General features: G+C 43.1%; 1 protein-coding gene across 1 annotated transcript in view; it reads left to right on the top strand.

Annotated features, from left to right (window-relative positions):
- KNTC1 (kinetochore associated 1) overlaps positions 1–14,311 on the top strand; it is a 76,516-nt gene extending 62,205 nt beyond the window's left edge. The window contains exons 52-64 of the mRNA XM_027575812.2: positions 155–201; positions 2,035–2,113; positions 3,309–3,427; positions 3,946–4,081; positions 4,731–4,826; positions 5,186–5,242; positions 7,933–7,987; positions 8,076–8,139; positions 8,667–8,796; positions 10,313–10,402; positions 10,859–11,004; positions 11,770–11,860; positions 13,826–14,311. Coding sequence (XP_027431613.1) covers positions 155–201; positions 2,035–2,113; positions 3,309–3,427; positions 3,946–4,081; positions 4,731–4,826; positions 5,186–5,242; positions 7,933–7,987; positions 8,076–8,139; positions 8,667–8,796; positions 10,313–10,402; positions 10,859–11,004; positions 11,770–11,860; positions 13,826–13,846 — 1,131 coding nt within the window. The 3' untranslated portion in view covers positions 13,847–14,311. The remainder of the gene's footprint in view (positions 1–154; positions 202–2,034; positions 2,114–3,308; positions 3,428–3,945; positions 4,082–4,730; positions 4,827–5,185; positions 5,243–7,932; positions 7,988–8,075; positions 8,140–8,666; positions 8,797–10,312; positions 10,403–10,858; positions 11,005–11,769; positions 11,861–13,825) is intronic.
- The last annotated feature ends 11,951 nt before the right edge of the window (positions 14,312–26,262 follow it).

Genomic DNA, 26,262 nt, shown 5'->3' with positions numbered 1-26,262 from the left:
GGAAAAATCTTTTCATAAAGTGATGGGTTTTACTCTGATTTCTTCTATGTAAACATAATTCTGTATATTGGGTTTTTCGTCTGATTATATTAGCTTATATAGTCAGCAAACTTTCAGTAGTTTTTTTATTTTTTATTTTTTCACTTTTTCAAAGAAACCGTCAGAATTATTTGAACTTCAAGAAGATGAAGCACTACGAAGGTACACTTTCTTTACTTACATGTGCCTTTATCTTATTGCCCAGTAAGAATCTTACAATAAATCTGTCAGAGGTTGGTTTTGAAAAGACTTTGTTCATGTAACTTGGGTCAGAGTCTCTGAGAGGAATCATTCCGTTGATATATGGCCATGAGTATGTACAACTGTCTCCAGTGGAATAAATAAGAAACAACCAAGATCCAGAATTTCTGAACCCTCAGTGAGTCCCTACCAATGTTGAGGGTTCCTAGAATAGCTTTAGCAAAGAAAGCACCTCAAGCAAAGGAGAACTCTCTTTATTTGCTAGGACTCTGGCCCCAGACCCCTATGTAGTCTCTCACCCTGGTAAGCTGGGCTGGTTCCCGTATGGGCCACCAGGATTCCTTTCCCCTTCTAACCTAAGACAGACCTAGGAAGGCACATTGGTTTCATCTAATGTGCTAAATCTGATTGGTCATGGCTTGCCAACTGTATCTGGGCCCAGATCAAAAAAGATGTGGTAATCCATTAATGATGCTCGGCACAGGCATGGGAGAGGGAGTGGTGACAGGCACGGCAGCTTTTTGCCATTCCTGCTCTAGACCAAAAGTGGGTCAAGTAACTTGTGAAGCCCTGCATCAGCCTTGGAGATCTGATAGGGAACGGCAAACCCAAGAGAAGAATTTCCCCTGGCTTGGCCAGAGCTGGCTTACCACCCCCTCCAGTCACTCCTTTCCTGTGGACCCCACCTTGTCCTCGCTTAGTCGTTCAGACACAGGGGCACCTTTGTCTAAGCAAGAGGTAGATTCATCCTGCAACGTCCAACTGAATCAGTCACAATGGAAAGTCTTAGAGGGAAACAATTCAAAGAGAGAGAAGAAAAAATGAAGATCCTAAGGAGATCTCAAAGGGGTACTTCATGCCAATTTTGTAACTTCCTGCCTTTTCCCACCGAAAGTTCCATCCTCTCCCTCCCTTGTACCCTTGCCCACCATGTCCATCTTACTCTCCTCTGGAGGGGGCCAGTCAGGCCTGAGTCTAGAGGTTGAACACTTAACAGGTCCTGTGAATTAACACAGAATTTTCCATGTGTCCAATGTACTTTGTAGCTGTAGTTTGCATTAATTTCTTAAATAGAGGGGCACCTGGGTGGCTCAGTCGTTAAGCGGTCAGGTCGTGGTCCCAGGGTCCTGGAATCAAGCCCCGCATCCGGCTCCCTGCTCTGCGGGAAGCCTGCTTCTCCCTCTCCCCCTCCCCCTGCTTGTGTTCCCTCTCTCGCTGTGTCTCTCTCTGTCAAATAAATAAATAAAATCTTAAAAAAAAAAAATTCTTAAATAGAATTTATTTTTTTTAAAGATTTTATTTATTTGACAGCGAGAGAGAGAACACAAGCAGGGGGAGCAGCAGAGGGAGAAGGAGAAGCAGGCTCCTTGCTGAGCAGGGAGCCTGATGCGGAGCTCGATCCCAGGACCCTGGGATCATGACCTGAGCCTAAGGCAGACGCTTAACGACTGAGCCACGCAGGCGCCCCTTAAATAGAATTTAAATTGTCAGAGACTGACTAGCTGATAGATGAGAAGACTGAGGCCTAGCATTTATTATTACACTTGACCTTAGCCAAAAGGCCGAGAGACGATTAGCATTTATTATTTTTATTATCTTTAGCTATGATTAGAACTCAAGAAAAGATTAAGCATCCGTTAAAGGGAAAAGCAAAAATGCCTTTGACCCATAACCCTTCAGGCCCATGTTTGGGATGCCTAGTGACTTTTTCTAAGGACTGTAAAACAGGTCTGTTGTTTGGGTAATCTGTCACTAAATTAAAATCTAAATGTAATTTAAAATATTTTTTCCCAGAGTCCTATATCTCCTTCAGTCTCGTCCAATTGATTACAGTTCAAGAATGCTGTTCGTGTTTGCAACATCAGCTACAACTGTAAGCCCTGGACACGGAGTCAGAACTCATCTTTGCATCTCAGCTTAGCATTTTTTTCCTGCATATTTTACCATGCTTGATATCATTAACAGATGATTAAGATAATGTTCACTTATTCAAAGTAGTGCATATCTTACTTCATAATCAGGATTGTAGTATCTGCAAGCCCCATTTAGTGCTGGCTTCCATAACATCCTGTTTGGCAGACTGAACCTATGACAGTTCCCACGGTTATCTGTATTCATAGTTATTAACTCCTTGGTTAGGCAACATTCCTACTACCAGGGGCCCTTCAGGACGGGCTGCACCCTCTAGTCATGCTCCCTCCCTCCCCACTAAACTTTAGCTACACTAAACTTTCCCTTTTCCCTAAAGGCAACATCACCTCTTTGGCCTTCAGGCTTTTGCCTGTGGAACTGTTCTGAGGCAGTTGAACAGAGGGAGAGAAAGGGTGTAGAGCCAGGAGGCAAATGGGTCTTGGCTAGAAGGAGAAAAGAGGGGAATTCTCAGATGCTGATTATATGTCCTCGACAGCAAGAGGGGGAGAAAATCCCTTTTATCTTTCCTTGCATATTAGTTTATCTGTTAGTCGTTGCTTCAGATAAAAATGGCGTTCTGTGAAAAGCGCCCAGTTCAGCTCACAGCTCATTCACATACGTGCTTTTCCCTGAAAAACCATCTGTCTGCAGTATGCTCTACATGTGCTTCCCGTTTGGTCACCCAGAACATTGACGAATACATTTTAATTAATGAATATGTATTCAGGTGTGCACTCGTTAATGTATTCAAGAGCTGAGGTTTCATAAAATAATTTTTACTGTTCCACCAAGAACCTTGGTAAGTGGAAGTCACCTTTGCTCGGCAGTGAAGAACGCCCTGGCAGCCCAGCGGCTAGCTGTCTGTCCTACCCTGACTGGCCCCAGCAGTTTTACCCACCGGGGCAAGTATCAATGCAGTGTCAAGACAAAGAACGTCTAGTATCATTGTGAAGGAACTTTGACCCTTTCCCACTTGAAAGAGTCTGAGGGAGGCTTGCCAGGGGTCCATGAACCACACTTTGAGAACCACTGGTTCCCTAAGGGCAGAGATTGACTTTAATGTTAAAAAAAAAATGAGGTTTATGTTACCTAAGCTGAAACTCATGTACGCAGCCACAGCATGCGTGCGTCTCTGCAGATCTGCTTTGGTTTTACAGACCCTGGGTGTGCGCCAGTTAACTTTTGCCCACAGAGCACGAGCTCTTCAGTGTCTTCTGTATTTGGCTGACAAAGAAACTATAGAATCTCTCTTCAAAAAACCCATAGAAGAAGTGAAGTAAGTAGAATTTTTTTAAATTGTGTTATGAAATGGGAAACATGGGGCTCCTGGCTGGCTCAGTCAGTAGAGCATGTGACTCTTGATCTTGGGGTCATGCGTTCAGGCCCCAAGTTGGGTGTAGAGCTTACCTTAAAAAAAAAAAAAAAGAAAAGAAATGGGAAACAGGTTGGTTCTTTGGAAGTGTACGTTAAGCCCCTTAGTTTGTAAGAGTGCGTTAGAATAGCCGAGTAAACCTAGTTCTGCTGCCTTGAATGTCCTCGCCATTTTGGCAAAGGGGACATAGGCCTCTGAGAACATCTTGTTTCCCTAGTTTTTTGAGGCATTTAGGAACTGAGTGTTTTCTTGATCTTGTTCACGTTGATTTCTTTCTACTATTATATTCAGTGAATATATTTAGAAGCCTAAAAAATAGACATTTAAAAACAAAGAGGCCTAATATTGCCCTATGGTGGCTTTTATCTTAAATGTAAATGTGGTCTATAAGAATGAGTCCCATCAATGCCTCTGTTTTCCAGATCTTACTTGAAATGTATAACTTTTCTGGCGTCATTTGAGACTTTGAATATCCCCATCACATATGAATTATTTTGCAACAGTCCTAAAGAAGGAATGATTAAGGGTCTATGGAAAAACCACAGCCATGAATCCATGGTATGTACTTGGAGCTGTCTGAGGGTGGGTCCGCCATCTTCTCTGATGCACCATACTCACCCAAATGCCTGAAACCAGAGACACTCTTCACTCCTGAGCAAGCCTCCTGCTCTGAGACCGTTTCTACTTCCCTGTCCTGCCAGGTGACACGCAACTTGGGGGGTCCCCTTACGTCTGTCCTTTAAAGCCTGGGGCTTGATCCCCACCAGCAAGAGGACACTTCTGTAGTCCCGTCCCAGGGCCTGTGTGTCCTCGTCCAGATGGGGAGGAGAGCCTGTCTCTATGCCGGCAGGGGCGCCGCTCCTCTTCTCGTTGCCTGCGGGAGTTCGCTCTCTGGGGCAGTCGGAGCCTAGGGCGAGAAGGTTACGGGGCCAACAGGCAAACTGCTCTTGGGTAGAAAGAAGGCAGCAGGGAAAGTCCAAGATGCCGTCTGAATCCGTGACAGCAGGAAAGAAACAGAATAATCTTAGTCTCTTTTTTTCTTTCATTAGAGGGATGGGGGGCCTTCCCTGAAATTAGGCGACAGACGCACCTACATTATGAGCGTATTTTGCGTGTAGCCGGCCTACCTTTTCCACAGGTGCTTTGACCCCTGGTATCTTGAAGCAGTATGCTTATTATTATTTTTTAAATTTATCTTCTGCTTCAGGCGGTCAGATTGGTGACTGAACTTTGTTTAGAGTACAAAATCTCTGACCTGCAACTTTGGAATGGACTCTTGCAAAAGCTTCTTGGCTTCAATATGGTAAGACCCCGTGCCCCGGACCGCCGTCTGTGTGAAAGCTTTTGCACAGCGACTCTTAAGCATTCTGCCCGGATACTTGTGATTGAGCAGATGTACGCTGCAAACGTCCACCGTCCTTGGGCTCGTGCCAAGCTTAACTTGGTCTCGGGCTAGAGGAAGTGCTAACTCAAAAATGACATAAATTTCCCTGGAAACAAACGGAAGCTTCCCTGACCTTTTCTGATATTTGTGATGTAGTAAGTGAACTTCCCTGGTCGTTCTCACGGTAGAAATTTTCTTTTGAAAATTTAAGAATCTGATATTTCATGTTGAAGTTTTCCATTTTGGTGATTTTCTGAACTGTATTTTTCCCCCCCCAGATTCCTTATCTAAGGAAAGTTTTAACCGCCATCTCTAGTATCCATTCTTTATGGCAGGTATGTAGTTTCCTGAAGTAAATTTTATAGAATTTAATCCTTAGGAGCACCCGGATAGCTCAGTTAAGTGTTGACTCTTGATTTCAGCTCAGGTCTTGATCTCAGGGTCCTGGGATTGAGCCTCATGTCAGGGTCCTGGGATTGAGCCTCATGGCACACTCTGCACTCAACAGGGAGTCTGCTTGAGATTCTCTCTCCCTCTGCCCCTCCCCCTACTCGTGTACACTGTACCCGTATGCTCGCTCTCTCTCTCAAATAAATAAATAAATCTTTAGCAACAACAACAACAAAAAGAATTTAATATTTATACTCAATGGCCCTGTGGCTGCCGGGTACATTAGGTAAAGTAACCAGCTCCTCAGATAGAACTGATGTCCCGTTAAAATGGCTCTGAGGGGGGCACCTGGGTGGCTCATTCGGTTAAATGTCTGCCTTCGGCTCAGGTCATGATCCCAGGGTCCTGGGATCGAGCCCCACATTGGGCTCCCTGCTTAGTGGGGAGCCTGCTTCTCCTTCTCCCTCTGCCTGCCGCTCCCCCTGCTTGTATGCTCTCTCTCTTTCTCTCTCTCTCTGTCAAATAAATAAAAACTTAAAAAAAAAAAAATGGTGCCAGGACCCAGAGTACTTGGCTCAGAGGTTGCCTCTTGGAGGACCCCGCCAGCCCCAGCCCTCCAGGCCTCCTGAGCCACACCTTCACGCAAGCTCTCCAAACCCTGGCTCTGCCGTAACACCTGTCACAGTGTAATTTGTTGTGTTACACATTCGACTGCCCCTCCTGGGCTTGGAAGATCTTTAAATCAGACACCATGTCTTATTTATCTTTTCTAAATTTCACAAGTTGTGTACCATATAATCATTATATAATGTGGAAATATTTCATCTATTCTTAGCTTAATACATTAGAAAAATATAGAAACATGCTGAGTAAAACATGAAAATTCTCCCTTACCATTTCCCATCAAAATTATCTCCCCAGAAGTAACTACTGTTTACACTGTGTTTTCTTCTAGAACTTTCCTATTACCATATGAGCACGTGCATGTGTGCGTCTGTACGTGTGTGGGTGTGTATACATTTTTGTACATATAAATGCAATGAATTCTAGATTTTTTATTGCCCCACATAACGTTGGTGCCTCAGAGACTGTTCCATACAGCACATAGAGACCTATTTTCTTTTGTTAATTGAGATATAATTCCCATGTAAAATGTACACTTTTAAAGCGTACAGTTAAGGGGCACATGGCTGGCTCAGTGCGTGGAGCTCGTGACTCTTGATCTTGGGGTCTGGAGTTCAAGCCCCACATTGGGTGTAAAGATTACTAAAAAAAATAAAAGTTTCAAAAATACATCAATAAAATGTACATTTAAGTGGTTTTGAGTATATTCACCACGTGCAACCATCACCACTCTCTAATTCTATAACATTTTCTTCACCCCAAAAATATACCCCATATCCATTAGCAGTCAGTCCCTATTCCTCCCTCTTCCAGCCCCTGGAGTGTCTATGCTGGGCATGTTATGTCAGTGGAATCATGCAGCACATAGCCTTTTGTGCTCCCTTCACTCGGCATCATGTTTTCAAGGTTCATCTGTGTGGTAGCGGATGTCAGGCAGATGTCATACCTTTTTATTGCCAACTAAAGTTCACTGTATAAACACACCCAAGTTTTACTTATCCATTCATCAGTTGATGGATATTTGGGTTATTTCCCCTTTTGGGTTACTAAGAATAACACTGCACCGTGAACATTTGTGTACAAGTTTTTATGTGGGTGTATGTGGGGGTTTTTTTTCTTGTGAGCATATACTTAGGTGTGTGGGATTGTTGGATCTTATGAGACCTCTACATTTAATCTTTTTTGACATCTCATTGCTTTTAACTTTTATTCTCTGTAATAAGGAGTAAAATGTACCGTAAGTCACTTAACCCCTCCCCTATGAGTGGAAATTTATGTTGTTGCCGTATGCATTTTTTGAAATCTTTTCTCTTGGGGCACTTGGGTGGCTCAGTCGTTAAGCGTCTGCTTTCGGCTCAGGTCATGGTCCCAGGGTCCTGGGATCAAGCCCTGCATTAGGCTCCCTGCTCCGCGGGAAGCCTGCTTCTCCCTCTCCCACTCCCCCTGCTTGTGTTCCTTCTCTCGTTGTCTCTCTCTTTGTCAAATAAATAAAATCTTTAAAAACAAACAAAAATGAAATCCTTTCTCTTGTCTGCTTGCCCCTTTCCTGTGGCTCTTACACAATGTCTGGCACACAACAGTATAAATTCTGTTTTCTGAGTTGGATTCTGATGCTTTTTTTCCCCCAAATGAAACAGTAATGTATCAGCCAAGGTTGTATAATATGATCCTGAACTATATGGTTATGAAGAAAATTATCCAAGGGCTCCCGGCTGGCTCAGTACAGCATGCAACTCTTGATCTCGGGGTCATGAGTTTGAGTGTAGAGTTTACTTTGAAAAAGAAAACTTAAGAAAGAGAGAAAGAAAGGAAGGGAGGGAGGAACGAAAAGAGGGAGGGAAGGAAAGAAAATTACCCTAAAATCTAACCATCTCAAACAGGAAGATACCAATTTATGATTTTGGTCTTAGCGTTCAGAACATAAGCTCTAAGCATATAGTTCCGTGATTGCAAAACCAAGAGAGTTCGTGATACCCCAGGCGTGAATCCCATAATGTGCTTATCTCCCCAGGTTCCCTACTTCAGCAAAGCTTGGCAGCGTGTGGTTCAGATACCCCTACTTTCAGGTATTTTTCTCTCCCCTGAAACACTGACAGTAGCGTTTTATAGCTCTATACCTGTGTGTGTGTGTACATTATTGTTGTTTATTTTCAGCATCTTGTCCTCTGAGCCCCAGTCAGTTATCAGATTGTTGTGAGAGTCTCGTTGCTGTTCTAGAGTAAGTAAAATACTTGTTTTCCTATCCCAAAAAAGTCATATATATTGCTTATAAAATTCTTTTCTAATAAACCTGTCTTTCAAGTAATTCCTTCTTCTTGGGAAGTTAAGCACACCACTTGTTTTTAAGGTAAACTGTCTCATATTTTTACAATGTCTACTTTCCACATGCAGTGCAGCTAGTAAATGGATAGTCAGTAAGTGTTCTCCATAATTAGTTTTAATGTATATATAGAGTACTTTTACGACTACCCTAAATCACGCAGTGCTGTCTCGGAGGTTTTGAGTCTTCTGAGAATGTGTCTTTAGGCATGTGTGGACTTTCAGACATAATCACAGCAGCAAGAAGTACTCTGTGTTCCAGTAGGTAGGTTATTTTATTACACGAAGAATGCCATGAAAGACTCGAGCTACTCATTACTAAGTGTATGTTATGCCCCAGCATTTTAATGCTTAAAGTCTTTGAAAGCACAGTCAGGTAGCAAATTAAATTAATTAATATTAACAAATGCATGTGTTCTCTTGAAGATGTCCAGTTTCAGATGATCTCGACATGGTTGGAGTAGCCAGGCAGTATGTCCAGTTAGAGCTTCCGGCTTTTGCACTGGCCTGTCTAATGCTTATGCCCCACTCGGAAAAAAGACATCAGCAAATTAAGGTATCTTTGCAAATTATTCCTCTGGGGCTGCCAAAACAGAAGGTCCCATACTGCATGTCCCCTGCAGAAGGGTTGCATTTTCTTTTTACCAGTCCTGCAAAGCATGAGTACATCAGTCTGAGTGGGGCAGGGGGTTTGTATACAGGTTTAGCAGGAGGTAAACCTGAAAGGTAGGTCAGGGTCTAACTGAGAGATGCCTTAAGAGGGATTTGGACCAGGGCGCCTGGGTGGCTCAGTCAGTTAAGCGTCTGCCTTCGGCTCAGGTCATGATCTCAGGGTCCTGGGATCGAGTCCCGCATCAGGCTCCCTGCTGAGTTGGGAGCCTGCTTCTCCCTCTCCCACTCCCCCTGCTTGTGTTCCCTCTCTCGCTGTGTCTCTCTCTCTCTCTCTCTGTCAAATAAATAAATAAATAAAATGTTTAAAAGAAAAAAAAAGAGGGATTTGGACCTTGTTCTTTATCTGGTGGAGGTGGGGGAACACAGTTTTCCTGGAAGAGGAAAGTGAAATGGTCAGGCCCTGTTTCAGAAGGAACAGTCCATGGGCTTGATCAGAGGAGAGAGGAGGCAAGAAGGGAATAGTGGGAAGCTATTGCACTTGACCGGACGTGGATCTCACTGGAGCCACACACAACAGCCTGTGGATGGGTGGGAGAGGCTTGTGGGCATTTGTCCCCGTATCAGGGTGGTGGCAGTGAGAGCGAACTGGATGGAGCAGCATGACTTAGTGATTGCATGTGGGAGTTAGAGAGGGTTCTGTGTGTGGTTGTCTGACAAAGGGAGCCAGGAGCATTTTGAGGACAGAACTTTTAAAAAAATAACTCATTCCCTTTATAATACAGAACAAAGAGAACAAAGCACTTGGGAATGTTTTGCAGGATTTCCCCAAAGGTAGATAAGCCAGTAGATAGAGATCTATATAAAAGAACACGCATATTTTTTTATCTGTCATTTGATCTATTCATTGCATTTTTTCACAGCCATCTGTGCTTGTCTTTGACTTTGGGTTTTGGTTTTTGTTTTTTTAAAGATTTTATTTATTTGAGAGAGAGAGAGAAAGAACATGAGATGGGGGGAGGGTCAGAGGGAGAAGCAGACTCCCCGCTGAGCAGGGAGCCCGATGCGGGACTCGATCCCGGGACTCCAGGATCGTGACCTGAGCCGAAGGCAGTTGCTTAACCAACTGAGCCACCCAGGCGCCCCTGGGTTTTTTTTTTTTTTTACTATTTATAAACTCATCCGTTGATGCTTTTCAAATTTTTATTATTTAAATAGATTCTTTTTGGCACTTAGAATGACAAAATGCTTGTTAAACAGCTCTTGCTGTTACAATAGGTATTTGTAAAATGTCTTCTTCCTTATTTCCATAATTTTTTGTTACATGATAGAGGTGGTTTTTTTCCTATAATAGAAATTCTTACATATTCCAAATTTAAGAATGAAAATCTTTCAGATTTAACAGAAATTAGTAGTAATAGCACTTTTCCATTAATTGTGATTTTGATTTTTTTTTCCTCTAGAATTTTCTGGGCTCGTGCAGTCCTCAGATCATTTTGCAACAATTAGAAGAACATATGAATACCGGCCAGTTGGCAGGATTTTCACATCAAGTAAGAGGCAAATTTCATTTCCTTTTCGCTATGAAAAATTTGATCTTAGAGGGTAATAATTTTCCCCAAATCAAAATTAAGCTAAAAACTACTATCTGTTTGGCAATATGTAAAATTGTTTGGCTTTTATTAAAACTTCAGTAAATTTTTTAAAAGGCAGAGACCCCTCTCTCTTATATGCTACTGTACTCATTGGAAAATTTATAGCCTTAAATGCTTGTTGTAAACAGATCTTCCTCATAAAAAGTTCCAAAGTGCTTAACAGCAATTACTTCTTACTGATTTAATCCATTACTAAAATGGGCCAAAACATCTCCCCTTCCCCACTTCATTAAAAAAGAGGCTTAGTCACAACACAATGCTAATTTAACTTGTGATTGTAAGAAATTTTTGGGTATTGAATAAGGCCTTGGAATTTCACACATTTTTAATATAATGATACCTGTTATTCTATAGATTAGAAATCTAATTCTCAATAATATCATAAGTAAGAAGGAGTTTGGGATTTTGGCAAAGACAAAATACTTTCAAGTGTTGAAATTGCACATGATGAATACCAACAACATCACTGACCTGGTAAACTATCTGGCAAGTGAATTAAGGTAAGTTAATTAACAAACAAAAACACCTTACTGTAGAATTTTCTTAAAATTTACCTTTATTTTGGGGGTGCCTGGGTGGCTCAGTCGTTAACTGTCTGCCTTCGACTTGGGTCGTGATCCCAGGGGCTCGATCCCAGGATCCTGGGACCATGACCTGAGCTGAAGGCAGATGCTTAACGACTGAGCCACCCAGGTGCCCCTCACAGTCCTGCTTTACAACCCGAGTTACAGCTTTATTCCTTAGACACTTGCTCAGAGAATTGGGGGCTTTTATGTAATATAATTTTTGCTAAGCTTGATTGTCTAATTTTCCTGCACCCACAAGTTTGGAAATCAGCTTCTTGGGTTAGGGTTGGGAATGAATTTGGAAAGTGAAAAGGAGAAGGGAGAAATGGCTGGTACTAAGGAAGGGCAGCCTGGTCAGGACAGAAGTCTTTCCTGGGCCATCCCCACATTTAGTCTAACTGTGGTGGCCACTTGGGATGCGTCCCTTTCTCATTACCATGCCATGCATTTCCTTCTGCTTGTTTACCACTTGTGATCCAACCAGAGCTACACATTCTCCTTTATAAACATTATTTTTTGAGATATAATCAATATATATATACATATAGGCTACACATATTTCAAGTATGCAGTTTGATAAATTTTGACATATATATCCCCCTGCAAAGCCATCACCACCACAGTCAAGATAGCGAACATATTTATCAACCCCCCCCCGAGAATTTCCTCATGATGCTCTTTTTCTTTCCAATTCCATAGTTTAGATGAAGCTTCAGTCTTTATAACTGAATATTCAAAGCACTGTGGGAAGCCTGTACCACCAGACACCGCTCCCTGTGAAATCCTGAAGGTAAAGCTGGCCCACTGTTACTTGGGTTCTAACCTGACACCATTTATATTTTTAGGGTCTTGACATTGAACCAACTTGTTTTGGTGTTGTGGAGATAAATGTATTTTTATGTGTAACTGTGTATATTTTTGTATTTTGCTTTTTGTGTAAGGGGGTCCTAGACCAGAAATCAAAGAGGCCATGATTCTACTCTCTGGGCAGTGTGGCCTCGGGCCAGTCGCTGAGCCTATGCGGGGTTTAGTTTTTGGATCTGGACCACATGGTCTCTTGGGTGTTTTCCAGCATTACAATTCCTCATAAAGTCTTATTTTTCATATTGAAGCAAATGAAAAACTAAATTTCAAAAAGCATTGATTAATGTTGTGCTTGGGCATTAATTGCTTTTAATTCTTCTCCTTTTTAATTACCAAAAACATATGTTCACTATAGAAAAAAAAATTTGAGGGACACCTGGGTGGCTCAGTCAGTTAAGCATCTGCCTTCAGCTTAGGTGTGATCCCAGGGTTCTGGGATTGAGTCCTGCATCGCGCTTCTTTCTTAGCAGGGAGTGTGCTTCTCCCTCTGCCTGCCATTCCCACTGCTTGTGCTCTCTTTCTCTGACAAATAAAAAGTCTTTAAGAAAAAAAAAAATTCTGCAAGAGCCAAAAACAAAACAATCCCTAATCTCTTGAAATCTCACTACCCAGAAATAGGATCACTGTTAATAGGATTTAGTATGCATCCTTCCAAATGTTTTCAAGTGTAAAATATGCATATAAATTGTTCTTACTCCTATCCTTAACTTAAATATAAGGTAAAATTTTTTACTTCTTTTTTTTTTTTTAAGATTATATTTTTTGGTGGGAGGGCACCTGGGTGGCACAGTCAGTTAAGCATCTGCCTTCGGCTAAGGTCATGATCCCAGGGTCCTGGGATTGAGCCCCACATCAGGCTTCCTGCTCAGTGGGGAGTCTGCTTCTCCCTCTCCCTCTGCTGCTCCCCCTGCTTGTGCTCTCTCGCTGTGTCTCTCTCTGACAAATAAATAAAATCTTTATTAAAAAAAAATCCTATTTTTTTTATTTTATTTATTTGAAAAAAAAAATAGGGCACCTGGGTGGCTCAGTCGTTGGGCGTCTGCCTTCAGCTCGGGTCATGATCCCGGGGTCCTGGGGTCAAGCCCTGCATCGGGCTCCCTGCTCCCTGGGGAGCCTGTTTCTCCCTCTCCCTTGCCTCCCACTCTCTCTGCTTATGCGCTCTCTCTCTCTCTCTCTCAAATAAATAAATAAAACCTTTAAAAAAATTTTTTTATTTGTCAAAGAGAGCAAGAGAGCATGAGGAGGGGGAGCAGCAGGCAGAGAGAGAAGCAGACTCCCCACCGAGCAAAGAGCCCAATTCAGGACTCGATCCCAGGACCCTGGGACCATGACCTGAGCCAAAGGCAGATGCCTAACCAACTGAGCCACCCAGGCGTCCCAATATTTCATTTTTTTTTAAAGTAATCTCTATGCTCAGCGTGGGGCTCAAACTCACAGCCCTGAGACCCAAGAGTCACATGCTCCACTAACTGAGCCAGCCAGGCACCCCTAAAATTTTTTACTTTGATCATGTTTTGGTAGTTTAGTAAACCTAATTAAATTATTGTGGGCTTTTTCTCCCCCCCTCCTTTGGTCCAGATTAAGCATGTTAAAATAAGCGTACGTTTTAACTTTAATTAATAACTTCCCTTGTTCACTTCCAGTCTGTTGTGTTCAATGGCATAAGATTACTTTTTTTTTAAAAGGGAGATTATTGATTCAGGAGACAAATTTGTGGCCCTTAAAATGTATCTGTTTTTCTCTAGTCCTATCTATCTAAATGTCAAATAATTTTATATGTAGATGTTTAGCAATACAGTTAAGCCCTCAGTTTTATAGTTTATCAGACCGTTTTCTATTGAAAAAACTAAATGACACTAATAAAAATGCTTCTGTGTTTCTTCCCATTTAGATGTTCCTTAGTGGATCATAGTGGATCATCCAACCTTTTTTAAGAACAAAGGGAAGCTTGGAGTCTACTATTAACTAATCATATTTATTACAATTTTAAAATTGTACAATTGATATATTATAACTTGTCAAATGTTAACCAGCAAGTAACAACTAAGGTGCTTCATAGCAGTATGATTATCCTATAAAGAACTCATGTCTTGAATTAATAAACCTTTTATTTACCAGTCACTTGTATAACTTATGGAGACTATTGATCTTTTGCACCCCATATGAAGGAAACTAAATGCAAAAATACTTTGCTCCCTCCACAAGATAAAAAACTACTTATATCCTGTATCTTCATATACAAATAAGAATAATGTCAATATTTTTAATGTAATTCTAGTAAATATGTATCTAAGTTTTGCAGCAGACCGTATCAGTGGCCAGCCTGAAAAATAGAAACCACTTTAGCTATTTCAGGCAGAGAAGGATTGGATGCCAGGAATTGGTGGCAAAGGTGTTAAAAGGACTGAAAAGCAACGGGGAGATGGGTGGAGAGGGGTTGGGCTAGAGAGGCAGAGGGGAAGGGGCTGTTAGCTGAGATCTGGAGGCTGCCGCCCCTGGGTTGGCTCCCCTCCCCGCCTTTGCAACACTGAGCTGGGGGAGCCACTGTCAGGCCACCACCAGAAGAGAAAAGAAGCAAGTCTTTGCTTTTTCCAACCTTCTAATTCTCGTGCCAATGCCAAGAATGACAGAACCAAACCGGAACCTGTTCGGCAGCGGGTCGCCGGCCGTCAGCGGCAGCAGTACGCAGGCTGGCCTGGGGGAGCAGTGTGGAGCTGAAAGCCCTCAGCCGCCACCCCGCGCAGAAACCACCGCACCTCTTACTCCGTCTTTGTAGTCTTTTTCTAGACGGGTGTATAACTTGAATAAGTTGAATTTTATACATAGAATGAGCTTTCCTTTGTTTTTCCCGTTGACAAAAACATTATTTCTATACAGAAAACTCAGTGTAGCATTGTGATTAAAAACTTGGGTTTGGGGGTAAAACTAGTCTGGATTTGAATCCTGGCTCTTTCCCGTACTAGCTGCCTAACGATCCTGGACAAGTTCTGTAACTTCTCAAAGCCTTAGTTCCTGCATTTGTAAAACCTCCTAAGGAGATTTAAATGATCCTCCACTTGCTCTGTTCTGGACATTCAGACTACACCAATATTTTTCACAAAGCTTTTTCCTTATTTGGGATTACTTCCTTAAGATGGATTTGCAGGAACAGATTGACCAGATGAAAGGGAATGAAGAACATCTTAAAAGCCCTAGATGCACCTTGCCAGACTCGCTATGTTCCGAAAGATCTCCACAAATGCCCGTTCTCACCAGCAAGAAGCATGTCTGCTTTACCTCTTCTCCCTAACATGGACCAGTCTGACATTTAAAAACCTTTTGCTAGTATGATAGGTGAAAATGGTATCTCACTATTTATGTCTGTATTTCTTTGATATTTATGTGATGGAACCTTACGAAAACTATCTGACTGCTTTTGAAAACAGAGCCTGGAATTGTCTTCTTGGGCATAAATGTGCAAGGAATGGAAGGGGTCAAGTGGTGGCACCAGAAGGTAACAAATGGGAAATGACTCTGCACGCCTGATGGACTCAAGCTAAGTTGCATGATTCTTTCCCAATCTTAACACTGGTTTCAGTGTTTCCAATAAAGTTCTGATCAGCAAAGGGTGAGCTTTAGGTACACCATGGAAGTAATTTTTTGAAATATAAATTTAAAATTTATTTTCAGTTCATTTGAAGTTCAAAAATACAGTTAGGCAGGGTCCTTGTTGTTCTATTTATTATATTTTTATTAGCCTTGATTATTTTATACTCTTGTCTCCATACAGCCATTCTCCATGCTGTTTATCCTTAAAACAAACCAGATCTCGTCTGTGCCTGCATCACACTTTTACTGGCTCCGCATTTCACTTAGTACAAGACCCAAGTTGCCAACTGAGGCACACAGGCACCTTTGTTCAAATTAGAAACAGAATCCACTTTAGGAAGATGAGTTATAAAAAGGCTTTCCTCAGGGGTGCCTGGGTAGCTCAGTCGGTTAAGCATCTAACCCTTGATATCAGCTCAGGTCTTGATCTCAGGGTTGTGAGTTCAAGCCCTGCCATGGGCTCCACACTGGGTGTGGAGCCTTCCTTAAAAACAAATAAATAAATAAAAGGCTCTCCTCTTGGTAGATCTAGTGCAAAAAGGCACTCCCTGGAAACGGTCACATCTGTATAATGCACTGGATTAAAAGCTGGATTTCAGGGGCACCTGGGTGGCTCAATTGGTTACGCATCTGACTTAAGCTCAGGTTATGATCTCAGGGTCCTGGGATTGAGCCCAGCATGGGGCTCCTCACTCAGCGGAGAGTCTACTTGTCCCTCTCCCTCAGCCACTCTCCCCACTGGTATTCGCAAACGCTCTTTCTCTCTCTCTCTCTCAAATAAATAAAATCTTAAAAACAAAAAAAGAAAGGAAGAAAGCTGGGTTTCAGTTACAGCTCAGTGCTCCGTGCCATTCATACAGTGGCTTAGAAGGTCCTGCACGATTCAGCCCCACCTACCTTTCTAAAAGCCTGAATGTCTACCACTTTCTCCTTTGACTCGCCTTCCCCACCAGCCCAACCAAAGTTGCCCCCCGACCCTAGTCACTTGCTATGGCGTTAACATATTTACTTTCTTCTTAAAGCAATCCAAAGTTATCATGGTTGACGGGTTTATTGATTGTCTCGCTACTCATCATGTCGTCCCCAAACTCTAAAACAGAGTCTCATATAATAGACTTAATAAATATGTATGAAATAAATTAGCTACCCATTTTCAGGGTAAAATTCCTTCCTTGAAAGTATTTTACCCTGAAAATGGGTAGCTAACTTATTAACATGAACATGTGATAGCACCTTATTATACAGAAAGGGGGAAGTTAGCAACAACTAAATAAGTAAAAGGCACTACTATATTCTCATGACTCATGCCCAGACTTTCATCTTCTCTTGCTTTGAACGAGGTGGCTAAATTTTCATTGCTTTGACTACTTGGAGTAGAGAATTTTGTTAGTGGAGTGCTCTCCCTCCCCTCCCTTCTGGATAGAAATCCTGGCCTGGAAAAATGTAGGATAATCAGTGTTCTTTCTACTGTGTCTTCTGGGGCCCAGAGATTTGGAACCTGTTTGCAGTTTTTATGTTAACACATTGGATCCCTCGAAATGAGTCTAAATGTTAAAACAGCTAAGTCTTACCATAAACTCTACGAAGCATTAGAGAAAGACAAAGTGGTGGTGGTGGTGTCTGGCGTTCTTTACATGTTTGAAAACAACCAGAAAACAAGAGCATGTGCTTCTAGAGCCAACCAAAGCTGAATATTTTCTAAAGGGAAAACAAATTTCTAGAGCAATCCTCACCTTCCAACGTTCATAGGACTCAAGAATGTGACCTCTAAACTGACTTTCCCTGGATAACTACTCTTACTGTTTTTTTTAAAAAAGCTTTATTGAGATATAGTTCGGGTACCATACAATTCACCCATTTAAAGTGTACAGCTCGATGTTTCACGGATATAACCATCATCACAGTCAATCTTAGAATATTTACACTACCTCTAAAAGAAACTCTATATCCTTTAGCTGCTAGCCCCGTACATCCCCCCCTCCAATCCTAGCCTTCTCCAAAGCAACCACCATCTCTATGGTTTTACCTATTCTGGACATTTCCTATAAATAGAGTCATACAATTTGTGTCTTTTTGTGCCTGGCTTCTTTCACTTCGCATGCTGCTTCCAAAGTTCATCATGGAGCATGTGTCACAGCTTCATTCCTTTTTATGGTAGAATAATATTCTATATTATGGATGGACCATATTTTGTTTGTCCATTCATCCATTGATGCACATTTGGGTTGTTTCCACCTTTTGGCTATTATGAAAAAAATCACTATATCCAATAGCTTTTGAAACATCTTGGTACTTTTAGAAAGTTTCAACTTTTTTTCCAATATGTATACCCAGACTTAGCTAAGATACCAGATAAGACTCAATGATCATGGGGCATCTGGGTGGCTCAGTTGGTTAAGCGTCTGCCTTTGGCTCAGGTCATGGTCCCAGGGTCCTGGTATCGAGCCCCATGTCGGGCTCCCTGCTCAGTGGGGAGCCTGCTTCTCCCTCTCCCACTCCCCCTGCTTGTGCTTCCTCTCTCTCTCTATCTGTCAAATAAATAAAATCTTAAAAAAATAATATTTATTTTAGAGAGAGTATCTTAAGTAGACTCCATGCCCAGCACAGACCCAATGTGGAGCTCAATCTTATGACCCTGAGATCATGGCCTCAGCCGAAATCAAGAGTCAGACGCCCAACCAACTGAGCCACCCAGGCGCCCCCCAAGATTATTATTTTTTTAAAGATTTTTATTTATTTTTAGAGAAAGAGAGCATGAGCAGGGCGAGGAGCACAGGATGAGGGGGACAGAGAATTTCAAGCTCACTCAAGCTCAGCTCGGAGCCAGACACAGGGCTCCATCTCATTGACCCTGAGATCATGATCTGAGCCGAAATCAAGAGTTGGATGCTTAATCAACTGAGCCACCCAGGCATCCCTCTCACCCTCTTTTTTAAAAAAGACTCTTGGGGCACCTGGCTGGCTCAGTCAGAAGGTCAAGCAACCGTTGATCTCAGGGTCATGAGTTCAAGCCCCACATTGGGTATAGAGATTACTTAAATTAAAAACATTAAAAAAAAATAAAAATGAAGGGGCACCTGGGTGGCTCAGTTAGTTAAGCATCCGACTCCTGGTTTTGGCTCAGGTCGTGATCTTGAGGTTGTGAGATGGAGCCCCACATCTGGCTCCTTGCTCAGCGGGGAGTCTGCTTGAGATTCTTTCTCCTTCTGCTCCTCCCCTTGCTCCCGGGCTCTCGCTCTCAAATAAATAAATAAATAAATAAATAAATAAATAAATCTTTTTTAAAATAAAAAACTTTTAAAAATTTAAAACACTCCTAACCAAGCACAGTCTTCAACATTGAGTTCAATCATTCATAAGTTTGCCATGTGGAAGTAAGAATTCTGTATAGTCATGGATTAACGGGTCACCTTTTGTCAGGAAGTTACATGCTTTTGTGTTCATCTGGATTGCTGGTGGGACTTTTCTAGATTTTCATTTTTACTTCTGGGCTTAGAGGTGGAAAAGAGACACTGACAGTGAGGATGGAAAGAAAAGGTAAATGGTGAGGGTCATAAGGGAGATGAAGAGATCTTAAGTGTGAAGGAAGAAAGGCCCGGAAGGACGAAACCAAGCCATAGTCTTCGCCGAGTTTTCTGTTGGCCTCCTATGTTAGGTCTCTTGAAACGCAGTTGTCGAAAATTCACTTTCTCCCGTTTGCCCCGAATGTCTCTTACTTCCCAAGGTGGCTATAACAAATTACCATGAATCGAGAGCCTTAAAGCAGCGGGAATTTGGGGTGCCCTGCTGGCTCAGTCCGTAGAGGGCGCAACTCTTGATCTTGGGGGTTGTGAGTTCGAGCTCCACGTTGCGCATTGAGCCAACTTAAACAAACAAAACAGGAATTTATTCTCTCACAGGTCTGGGGGCCAGAAGTCCAAAACCAAGGCGTTGGCAGGGCCATGATCCCTCCAAAGGCTCTAAGGGAAAATCCTGCCTTGTCTTTTCTGGCTTCCGGTGGCTCTAGGTGTCCTTGGCTTGTGTCCTCTTTATTGCAGTCTCTGCCTCCATCATCACGTGGCTTCCATTGTGTGTCTCTGAATGTCCTTTTCTGTCTCTTATAAGGACACTTGTTGTTGGATCTCATCTTAATCTTTACCCTAAATTACATCTTCGAAGACACAATTTCCAAATAGGGTCACATTCCATGTGGTCGTGAATCTTGGAGTGGACGTTGTTCGACCCACTACAAGCTCCTCAAAGTCCACTTCGGTCTCTGTGATGAGGGAGCGGAAGGCAAGCTGAGGACAAAGCACAAGCTGACACCTGCAACCCCCATCCCCACACTGCCAGGTAGGACCTGTGTGACAGGTTCCAGGAAACTCCCAGCTATCTTAATGTCTTGTTAGAGGGGAAAGCAACCTTAAACTTGACAATGGCAAGGCCTCCAGTATCCTGTGAGTCCTTAACACATGAAAGTTCTTTTGAAAACCTCCCTTTTCCTTACCTCCCCCAACTCTCAAGTATATGATCACTCGCCCCTCACAATCCCGGGGCAGCAGCTCTGTCTGCCCACGGGTTCTGTCCCCGGGCTTTAATAAAACCACCATTTTGCACCAAAGACGTCTCAAGAATTCTTTCTTGGCCGTCGGCTCCGGACCCCAGCCCCCTACACCTCACCGATACTCCAAAACCACATCACTTATAACCTGTGGCCCATTGACAGATACTTGGGACAGGCAGAGTGACCATCCTCCAGGACTTCAACTGCCTTGATGTTAATACTTTGCTAAGGGCAAAAAGGAACCTTAGTATGGCATTAGCCCGACCTCCAGGATCCTGCAAGTCTTCTTCAACGTATAAAAATCCCTCTGGAACCTCCTTTTATCCCGACCCCCAAGCTATACGTTGACAATCATTCCCCAAGCGTATGGCCACCTAAACAACTGAAGGGTCTCCTAAGGTTTTAGTAGACAGTAGTGAATGACTCCTCCAGGTCCTGGAAATCTTGCTTCCAAATTCCTTAGAGACTTGGGCTCTCCCTAAGCCCCACTAAATCAGTCACCCCTCCCAACCCCAGGGCAGCTCTTCTGCCCACGGGTCCTGTCCCCGTGCTGCTTTTTTGCACCGAAGACGTCTCAGGAATTCTTTCTTGACCATTCACTCCCGAACCTCAACATTTCACATCAGGAACCGTCATTCTGTTCTCTGTCTCAGTTAATTTGACTACACAATGTACTTTTTTTTTTTAGATTTTATTTATTTATTTGAGAGAGAGAATGAGAGAGAGAGAGCATGAGACGACGGGGGAGGGTCAGAGGGAGAAGCAGACTCCCCGCTGAGCAGGGAGCCCGACGCGGGGCTCGATCCCGGGACCCCAGGATCGTGACCTGAGCCGAAGGCAGTCGCCCAACCGACTGAGCCCCCCAGGCGCCCCTACACAATGCACTTCTTAGGTGTAAAATCATGCAGTACATGTCCTTTTGTGACTGGCTTATTTCCCTCAGCACAATGTCCTCCAGGTTCATCCACGTTGTAGCAGGTGTCAGAGTCTCCTTCCTTTTTAGGGCTGAACACTACAGGAACTGATGGGAAATGTTGGGGTTCAGAGCCGACGGCCAAGAAAGAATTCTTGAGCTGTTTTCGGTGCAAAAAGGTTTTTATTAAAGCCCGGGGACAGCACCTGTGGGCTTGTGAGGAGCAACTGATTATGTACTCTGGAGTTGGGGGAGGTAAAGACAAAGGGACGTCTCCAAAAGGACTTTCATATGTTAAAGAAGACACACAGGATTCCGGAGGCCTAGTTATTGTTAAGCTAAGGTCCTTCTTCTTCTAGCAAGGCATTAATATTAAGACAGTTGGGAATTCCTGGAGGTCAAGTCCTACTCTGCCTGCCTCAAGTATTTGTCAACGGGTTGCAGGTTTTTTGCCTTTGTTCCTCACATCAGGAACCATATTCTTTTTTTAAAGATTTATTTATTTGAGACAGTGTGGGTGCACACATGCGTGCGCGCGCACACACGCACACACGCACACACACGCGCACGCACGAGGTCGGGGGGGAGCAGAGGGAGAGGAAGAGAAGCCGACTCACTGCGGAGCAGGGAGACCGACACTGGACTCCTGGGATCATGACCTGACCTGAAGGCAGACGCTTAATCGACTGGGCTACCCAGGCGCCCCAGGAACCCTATTCTTTTGAAAGGTGATCATAACCTCCTTTCTTTGGATTTTTATGATTCTATCTTTACTTATTTTCATCCCTGATTCTAATGAATAAACCATGCATGTTTCTTTAGCATTTTCCTCCTTAATGATTACAGATTTCAGTGTTTCAGGTTTTTTAAAACAGAACCTAGCCCTCTGCTCTGGGTCCTGTCATTTTTGCCCTGGGAACCAATGTCATGTGTATTTTAATTACCCCACTACCAAATCTCTAGGAAAGCTAAGGAATCAACAGGTTTCAAAAGTGGGTAAGAGTAACCAGAAGGACAATTCTCAAAGAACAATCTTTTTTATTTCTCTATCCCTTTCCTTTCTTTGAAGCTGGCTCCCAGGCAAACCCCCCAGGACGTCGCCAATGGTTTAGATTTAGCTCCAAGAACTCAGTGACCTCCTGCGGGCGGTCCTCTGAAGGTCAGCAAGATTTTGTATTTTGTTTCCTTTTATTTTAGCACACTTACCCATTGTTTTGTAAATACCTCACATTCCAGGCGATTGAAGACTTCTTGAATCAACAACTCAACCTCTTTATAGACAAGACCCATTGACTCTCTGAATTCCTAGCTGAATTAAAAAAAAAAAAAAATCACGGTGTGAAAACGGAGAAATGTAATGCCGCATCCCTATCAAATATTCTCGGAGGGATAAAACTTAATTCATTTTTCCTCATGGCTATTTCCCTGCAAACTTTATAGACAAATGTAGCCTCTCAATCAGCATAGGCAAAGGACCTATTTCCTTTAATCCATCAGCTGTGAAACAGGTTTTTAAGGTAGGCAACTTAAGTCATTTATTTTCATAGTTTACACATTACACAATGATTTAGGACTAGGTGCCAAGAACTATAGAAGAGCCAGATCAAATCCAACAACACTTTAAGTACTAATCCCTAATATTAGCCCTCAAATGCCCTTATAAAAGCCTACCCAGCTGCATTATCCTTTTCCTGAAAGCTTTCTATGTGTGGAGTCCAGCAGGAACCTTCTAAGGTGGCGCTGCCAGGACTTTCTAGAACCATGGGAAAGTGAAGGAAACACGGTGGAGACAGGACTAAACTCTCACTGCTTTCCCCAGGTCACAACCTAGTGATGCAGAAAAGTCAACCTGTCTTTCAAAAGGGAAGTGTTCACCTTCACCACATAGATTGGAAAAAGAAAGCCGGAGTTTTTGATAAGGCTTGATCACGTGTCAGTGTTAGATGCTAAGCTCTCAAATCCCAAGAGAAGCCGCACAGACACCATAGCGTGGCCAGTGGTTCTATCTCGCCTGTTGTGCTCAGAGCCGACAGCTATAATTATTTCAAGATTGCACCTAAATCTAGTCCATCCTTTTCTTGAAACACTAAGATTGGCTAGAGACAACAGGGAGGATGAGATTGGGGTTCATCCTGAGGAACACACACACACTCTCTCTCTGCCTAACCCTGAGGATGAACTGCTCTCAAGAATTTGTCATCATTTGCTCTTTACCTACAAGCTGAAGAGGGGTGTTTCTTTCATGTTGGCCATAGGAATGCGTGATGTCATCTTTTCTCTCCCATGAGAGCACCCATAAAGTGTGTGAAGGTGGCCACTGTTAGTCTTGTGATTCTTGCTCCCATTTGGATAAAATTAATGTCTTTGCCTTGCTTTTTCAGAACCTTGAAGTCTATACTGACTTTGGCTGCAAGTCATAGAAAACCTAACTAGATGTGGCTGGAAGCAAAGAGGGCATTTATATCTTGCATAATCAGAAGTCTAGAGACCAAGTTCCCCCAACTTGCCAATGATGTAATCAAGGGCTCAGATTCTTTCCATTTTTCCACTTGGCCATTCTCTACTGTTCTGGCTTGTCCTTGGTTTGTCTCCTCACAATGCAAAAGGGCTCAGCTGCTCCAAGCATTACATCTCTCAAGAATTTTCAAAATTTTCAAAAGTCTTTTCTCCCCCCAAATCCTTTTTTTTTTTATTGAGGTGAAATTCACACAACATAAAATTAACCTTCTTTAAAGGTGGCATTTGGTACAGTCACAATGTTGTGCAACCACCACCTCTCTCTAGTCCCAGATATGTTCATCTCCCGCAAAGGAGACCCCCATTCCCACTTAAACAGTCACTCCCCATTCCTCCCTTCCTGATCCCTGGGCAACCACTAATCTAGCTTCTGTCTCTAAGGATGTGTGTATTCTAGATATTTCATAAAATTGGAATCATACAATATGAGGCCCTCTCTGTGGCTTTTTTCACTTGGTCTAATGTCTTCGTGGTTCATCCACAATGTGGCTTGTAACAGCCTGCCATTCCTTTTTATGATATTCTATTGTATGGATCCACCACCCTTTGTTTATCCATCAAACTGTTGATGGACATTTGGGTTATTTCCACCTTTTGGCTATCGTGAATAATGTTGCCATGAACATGCTTAGACGTGCACTTGTTTGAGTAACTGATTTTCAATTTTGGGGGGCATATACCCAGCAATGGCATTGCTGGGAAATTTTCATAAAAGTGTCCCTAGAAGACTTCCCCTAACATCGTACTAGTCAGAACTGTGTCGCAGCTCCATACCTACGGCAATGTCTTGGCAAGGAGAATAATAAGCCACGACTGGCTTAACCTCACAAGATTCACACCCTGGAGCTGGCTTTGAACCCAGTGACCTCTGAAGGACACGGACATTGGGAGGAAGGCCATTTGCAGAAGGTGGTGACCGTGAGCACGGACACCGTGACGCAGGTAGCAAGTTCTCTGCCAACCACCTCTTTCAATAATATTAGAGCAATCTGTATCCTGTTCAAGGGTGTGAACTTCTCTGTTCTAGCTGCCAAACAACCTTTCCCTTAGGGATTGTCTATTCTATAAACAGTTGTCTTAATGAAGAAGTGTGGGAACTAGAGTCATAACAAACAGCCAGAGGATCAAGGCCATGTGAAGTAGAAGACCTTAAAAATACTAGAGGAAGGACCCTGGTGGATCCAGAGTATGCCTTGCCTATGGTACCCTTGTAGAGACCCTGGGGGTGTGCATCAAATGAGAATGTGCTTCATTGATTTAATTGTCTTCTAGATTTTGATTTGTGTACCCAGATTTGCCTTTGCCTCCACCACTGTGATATGGAAGTCATTTATTCCTCTATTCCACAAATGTATATTGTGTGCCTGCTATGTGTCAGGCACTATGCAAGACGCTGTGGAAATGATAGCAACCAGAGACACATAGCTCCTGCCCTCACGGGGCTTACAGTGTGGTGGACGAGACTGAAGCTAAACAAGTAATTGTGCAGATAATTACTTAATTACTTTATGATAAATGCTATGAAGAAGAAAAAACCCGGGGTCCTATGAAAGTACAGAAGAGAGGAAGGATTCTGATCAGACCCTCCTTGACAGTAGAGAGGCTGCAAGTGCTCCCCTAATGTGGTGGCTCGGGGAAAGTGGTTACAGCAAGGAAATGTCAAGGAAGTCCTTTAATAGGCCAGCAAGGCCAAGGGTAGGCTCCAGAGACACTATTTGGAGCACAATGGGCATCTATTTATTTTCAGCTTAATGTTCATGAGAAAAGTCAAACTAAGTTTGAAGATGAATGATTGTTTAATACCCATAAATCCCAGAGCGGGGAAGTTTTAAAAACTGAATTGGAATCGCTCGTGTCGCTCTCTCTGTGTGATGCTGGAAGAGAAGTCTGTGGCCCAAATACTACGTCTTGTCCCCATTCTGGCTACAGCTGATTAGAGCAGCTAGTGGTACGCATGCCCGGGGATCATCCATTGGCTGACCGGCAGCCCCCGAGGTGGCCTGGTGTTTAAGTTTTGCTCAAAAAGGCACTCTGTTCTGGCATATTCATTTCCTAGGGTTGCTGTTACAAATTACTACACACTGGGTGTCTTAAAACAACAGAAATTTATTCTTTCACAGTTTTGGAGGCCAGAAATCTGAAATCGAGGTTTTGGCAGGTCATACTCCTTCCAGAGATTCTAAGGAAAAATCCCTCCGTGCCTCTTCCAGCTTCCGGCGGCTCCAGGCATTCTTTGGCTTGTGGTTGCCTCACTCCACTCTCTGCCTCTGTCTTCATGTCACCTTCTCCTCTGTGTCGCTCCTCTTTGTGTGTCTACTATAAGGGCACTGTGATTGGATTTGGGACCCATCCAGGTAGTCCAGGATGATTTCATGTTGTTGACCTAAATTTAATTATCTGCAAAGACCTTTCTCCGAAATAGGTCACATTCATAAATAAGGTGCCTGGGGTTAGGCTGGGGAACATATCTTTTTCAGGGCCACCATTCAACCTACTACAATTGGATAATGACTATTATACCCAATGATATCCCCAACTAGAGCCTTCAAACAAGCTCTCAAGGTCCACTTGCAGGAGAGTGTATGGTAGTCAAGCTTCCAAGACTCCAGACACATCCAAAGGAGGTGCTGCATGTGGTAGTCTGCCTTTCCTTAAAGAAAATAAAAATTAGGGGCGCCTGAGCCTGGGTGGCTCAGTTGTGAAGCGTCTGCCTTCGGCTCAGGTCATGATCCCAGGGTCCTGGGATCGAGCCCCGCATCGGGCTCCC

This window comes from Zalophus californianus, chromosome 14 (assembly GCF_009762305.2).
Source record: "Zalophus californianus isolate mZalCal1 chromosome 14, mZalCal1.pri.v2, whole genome shotgun sequence".
Lineage (NCBI taxonomy): Eukaryota > Metazoa > Chordata > Mammalia > Carnivora > Otariidae > Zalophus > Zalophus californianus.
The sequence above is the reverse complement of the archived record's forward strand: the minus strand, read 5'-3'. Positions and strand labels throughout refer to the sequence as shown.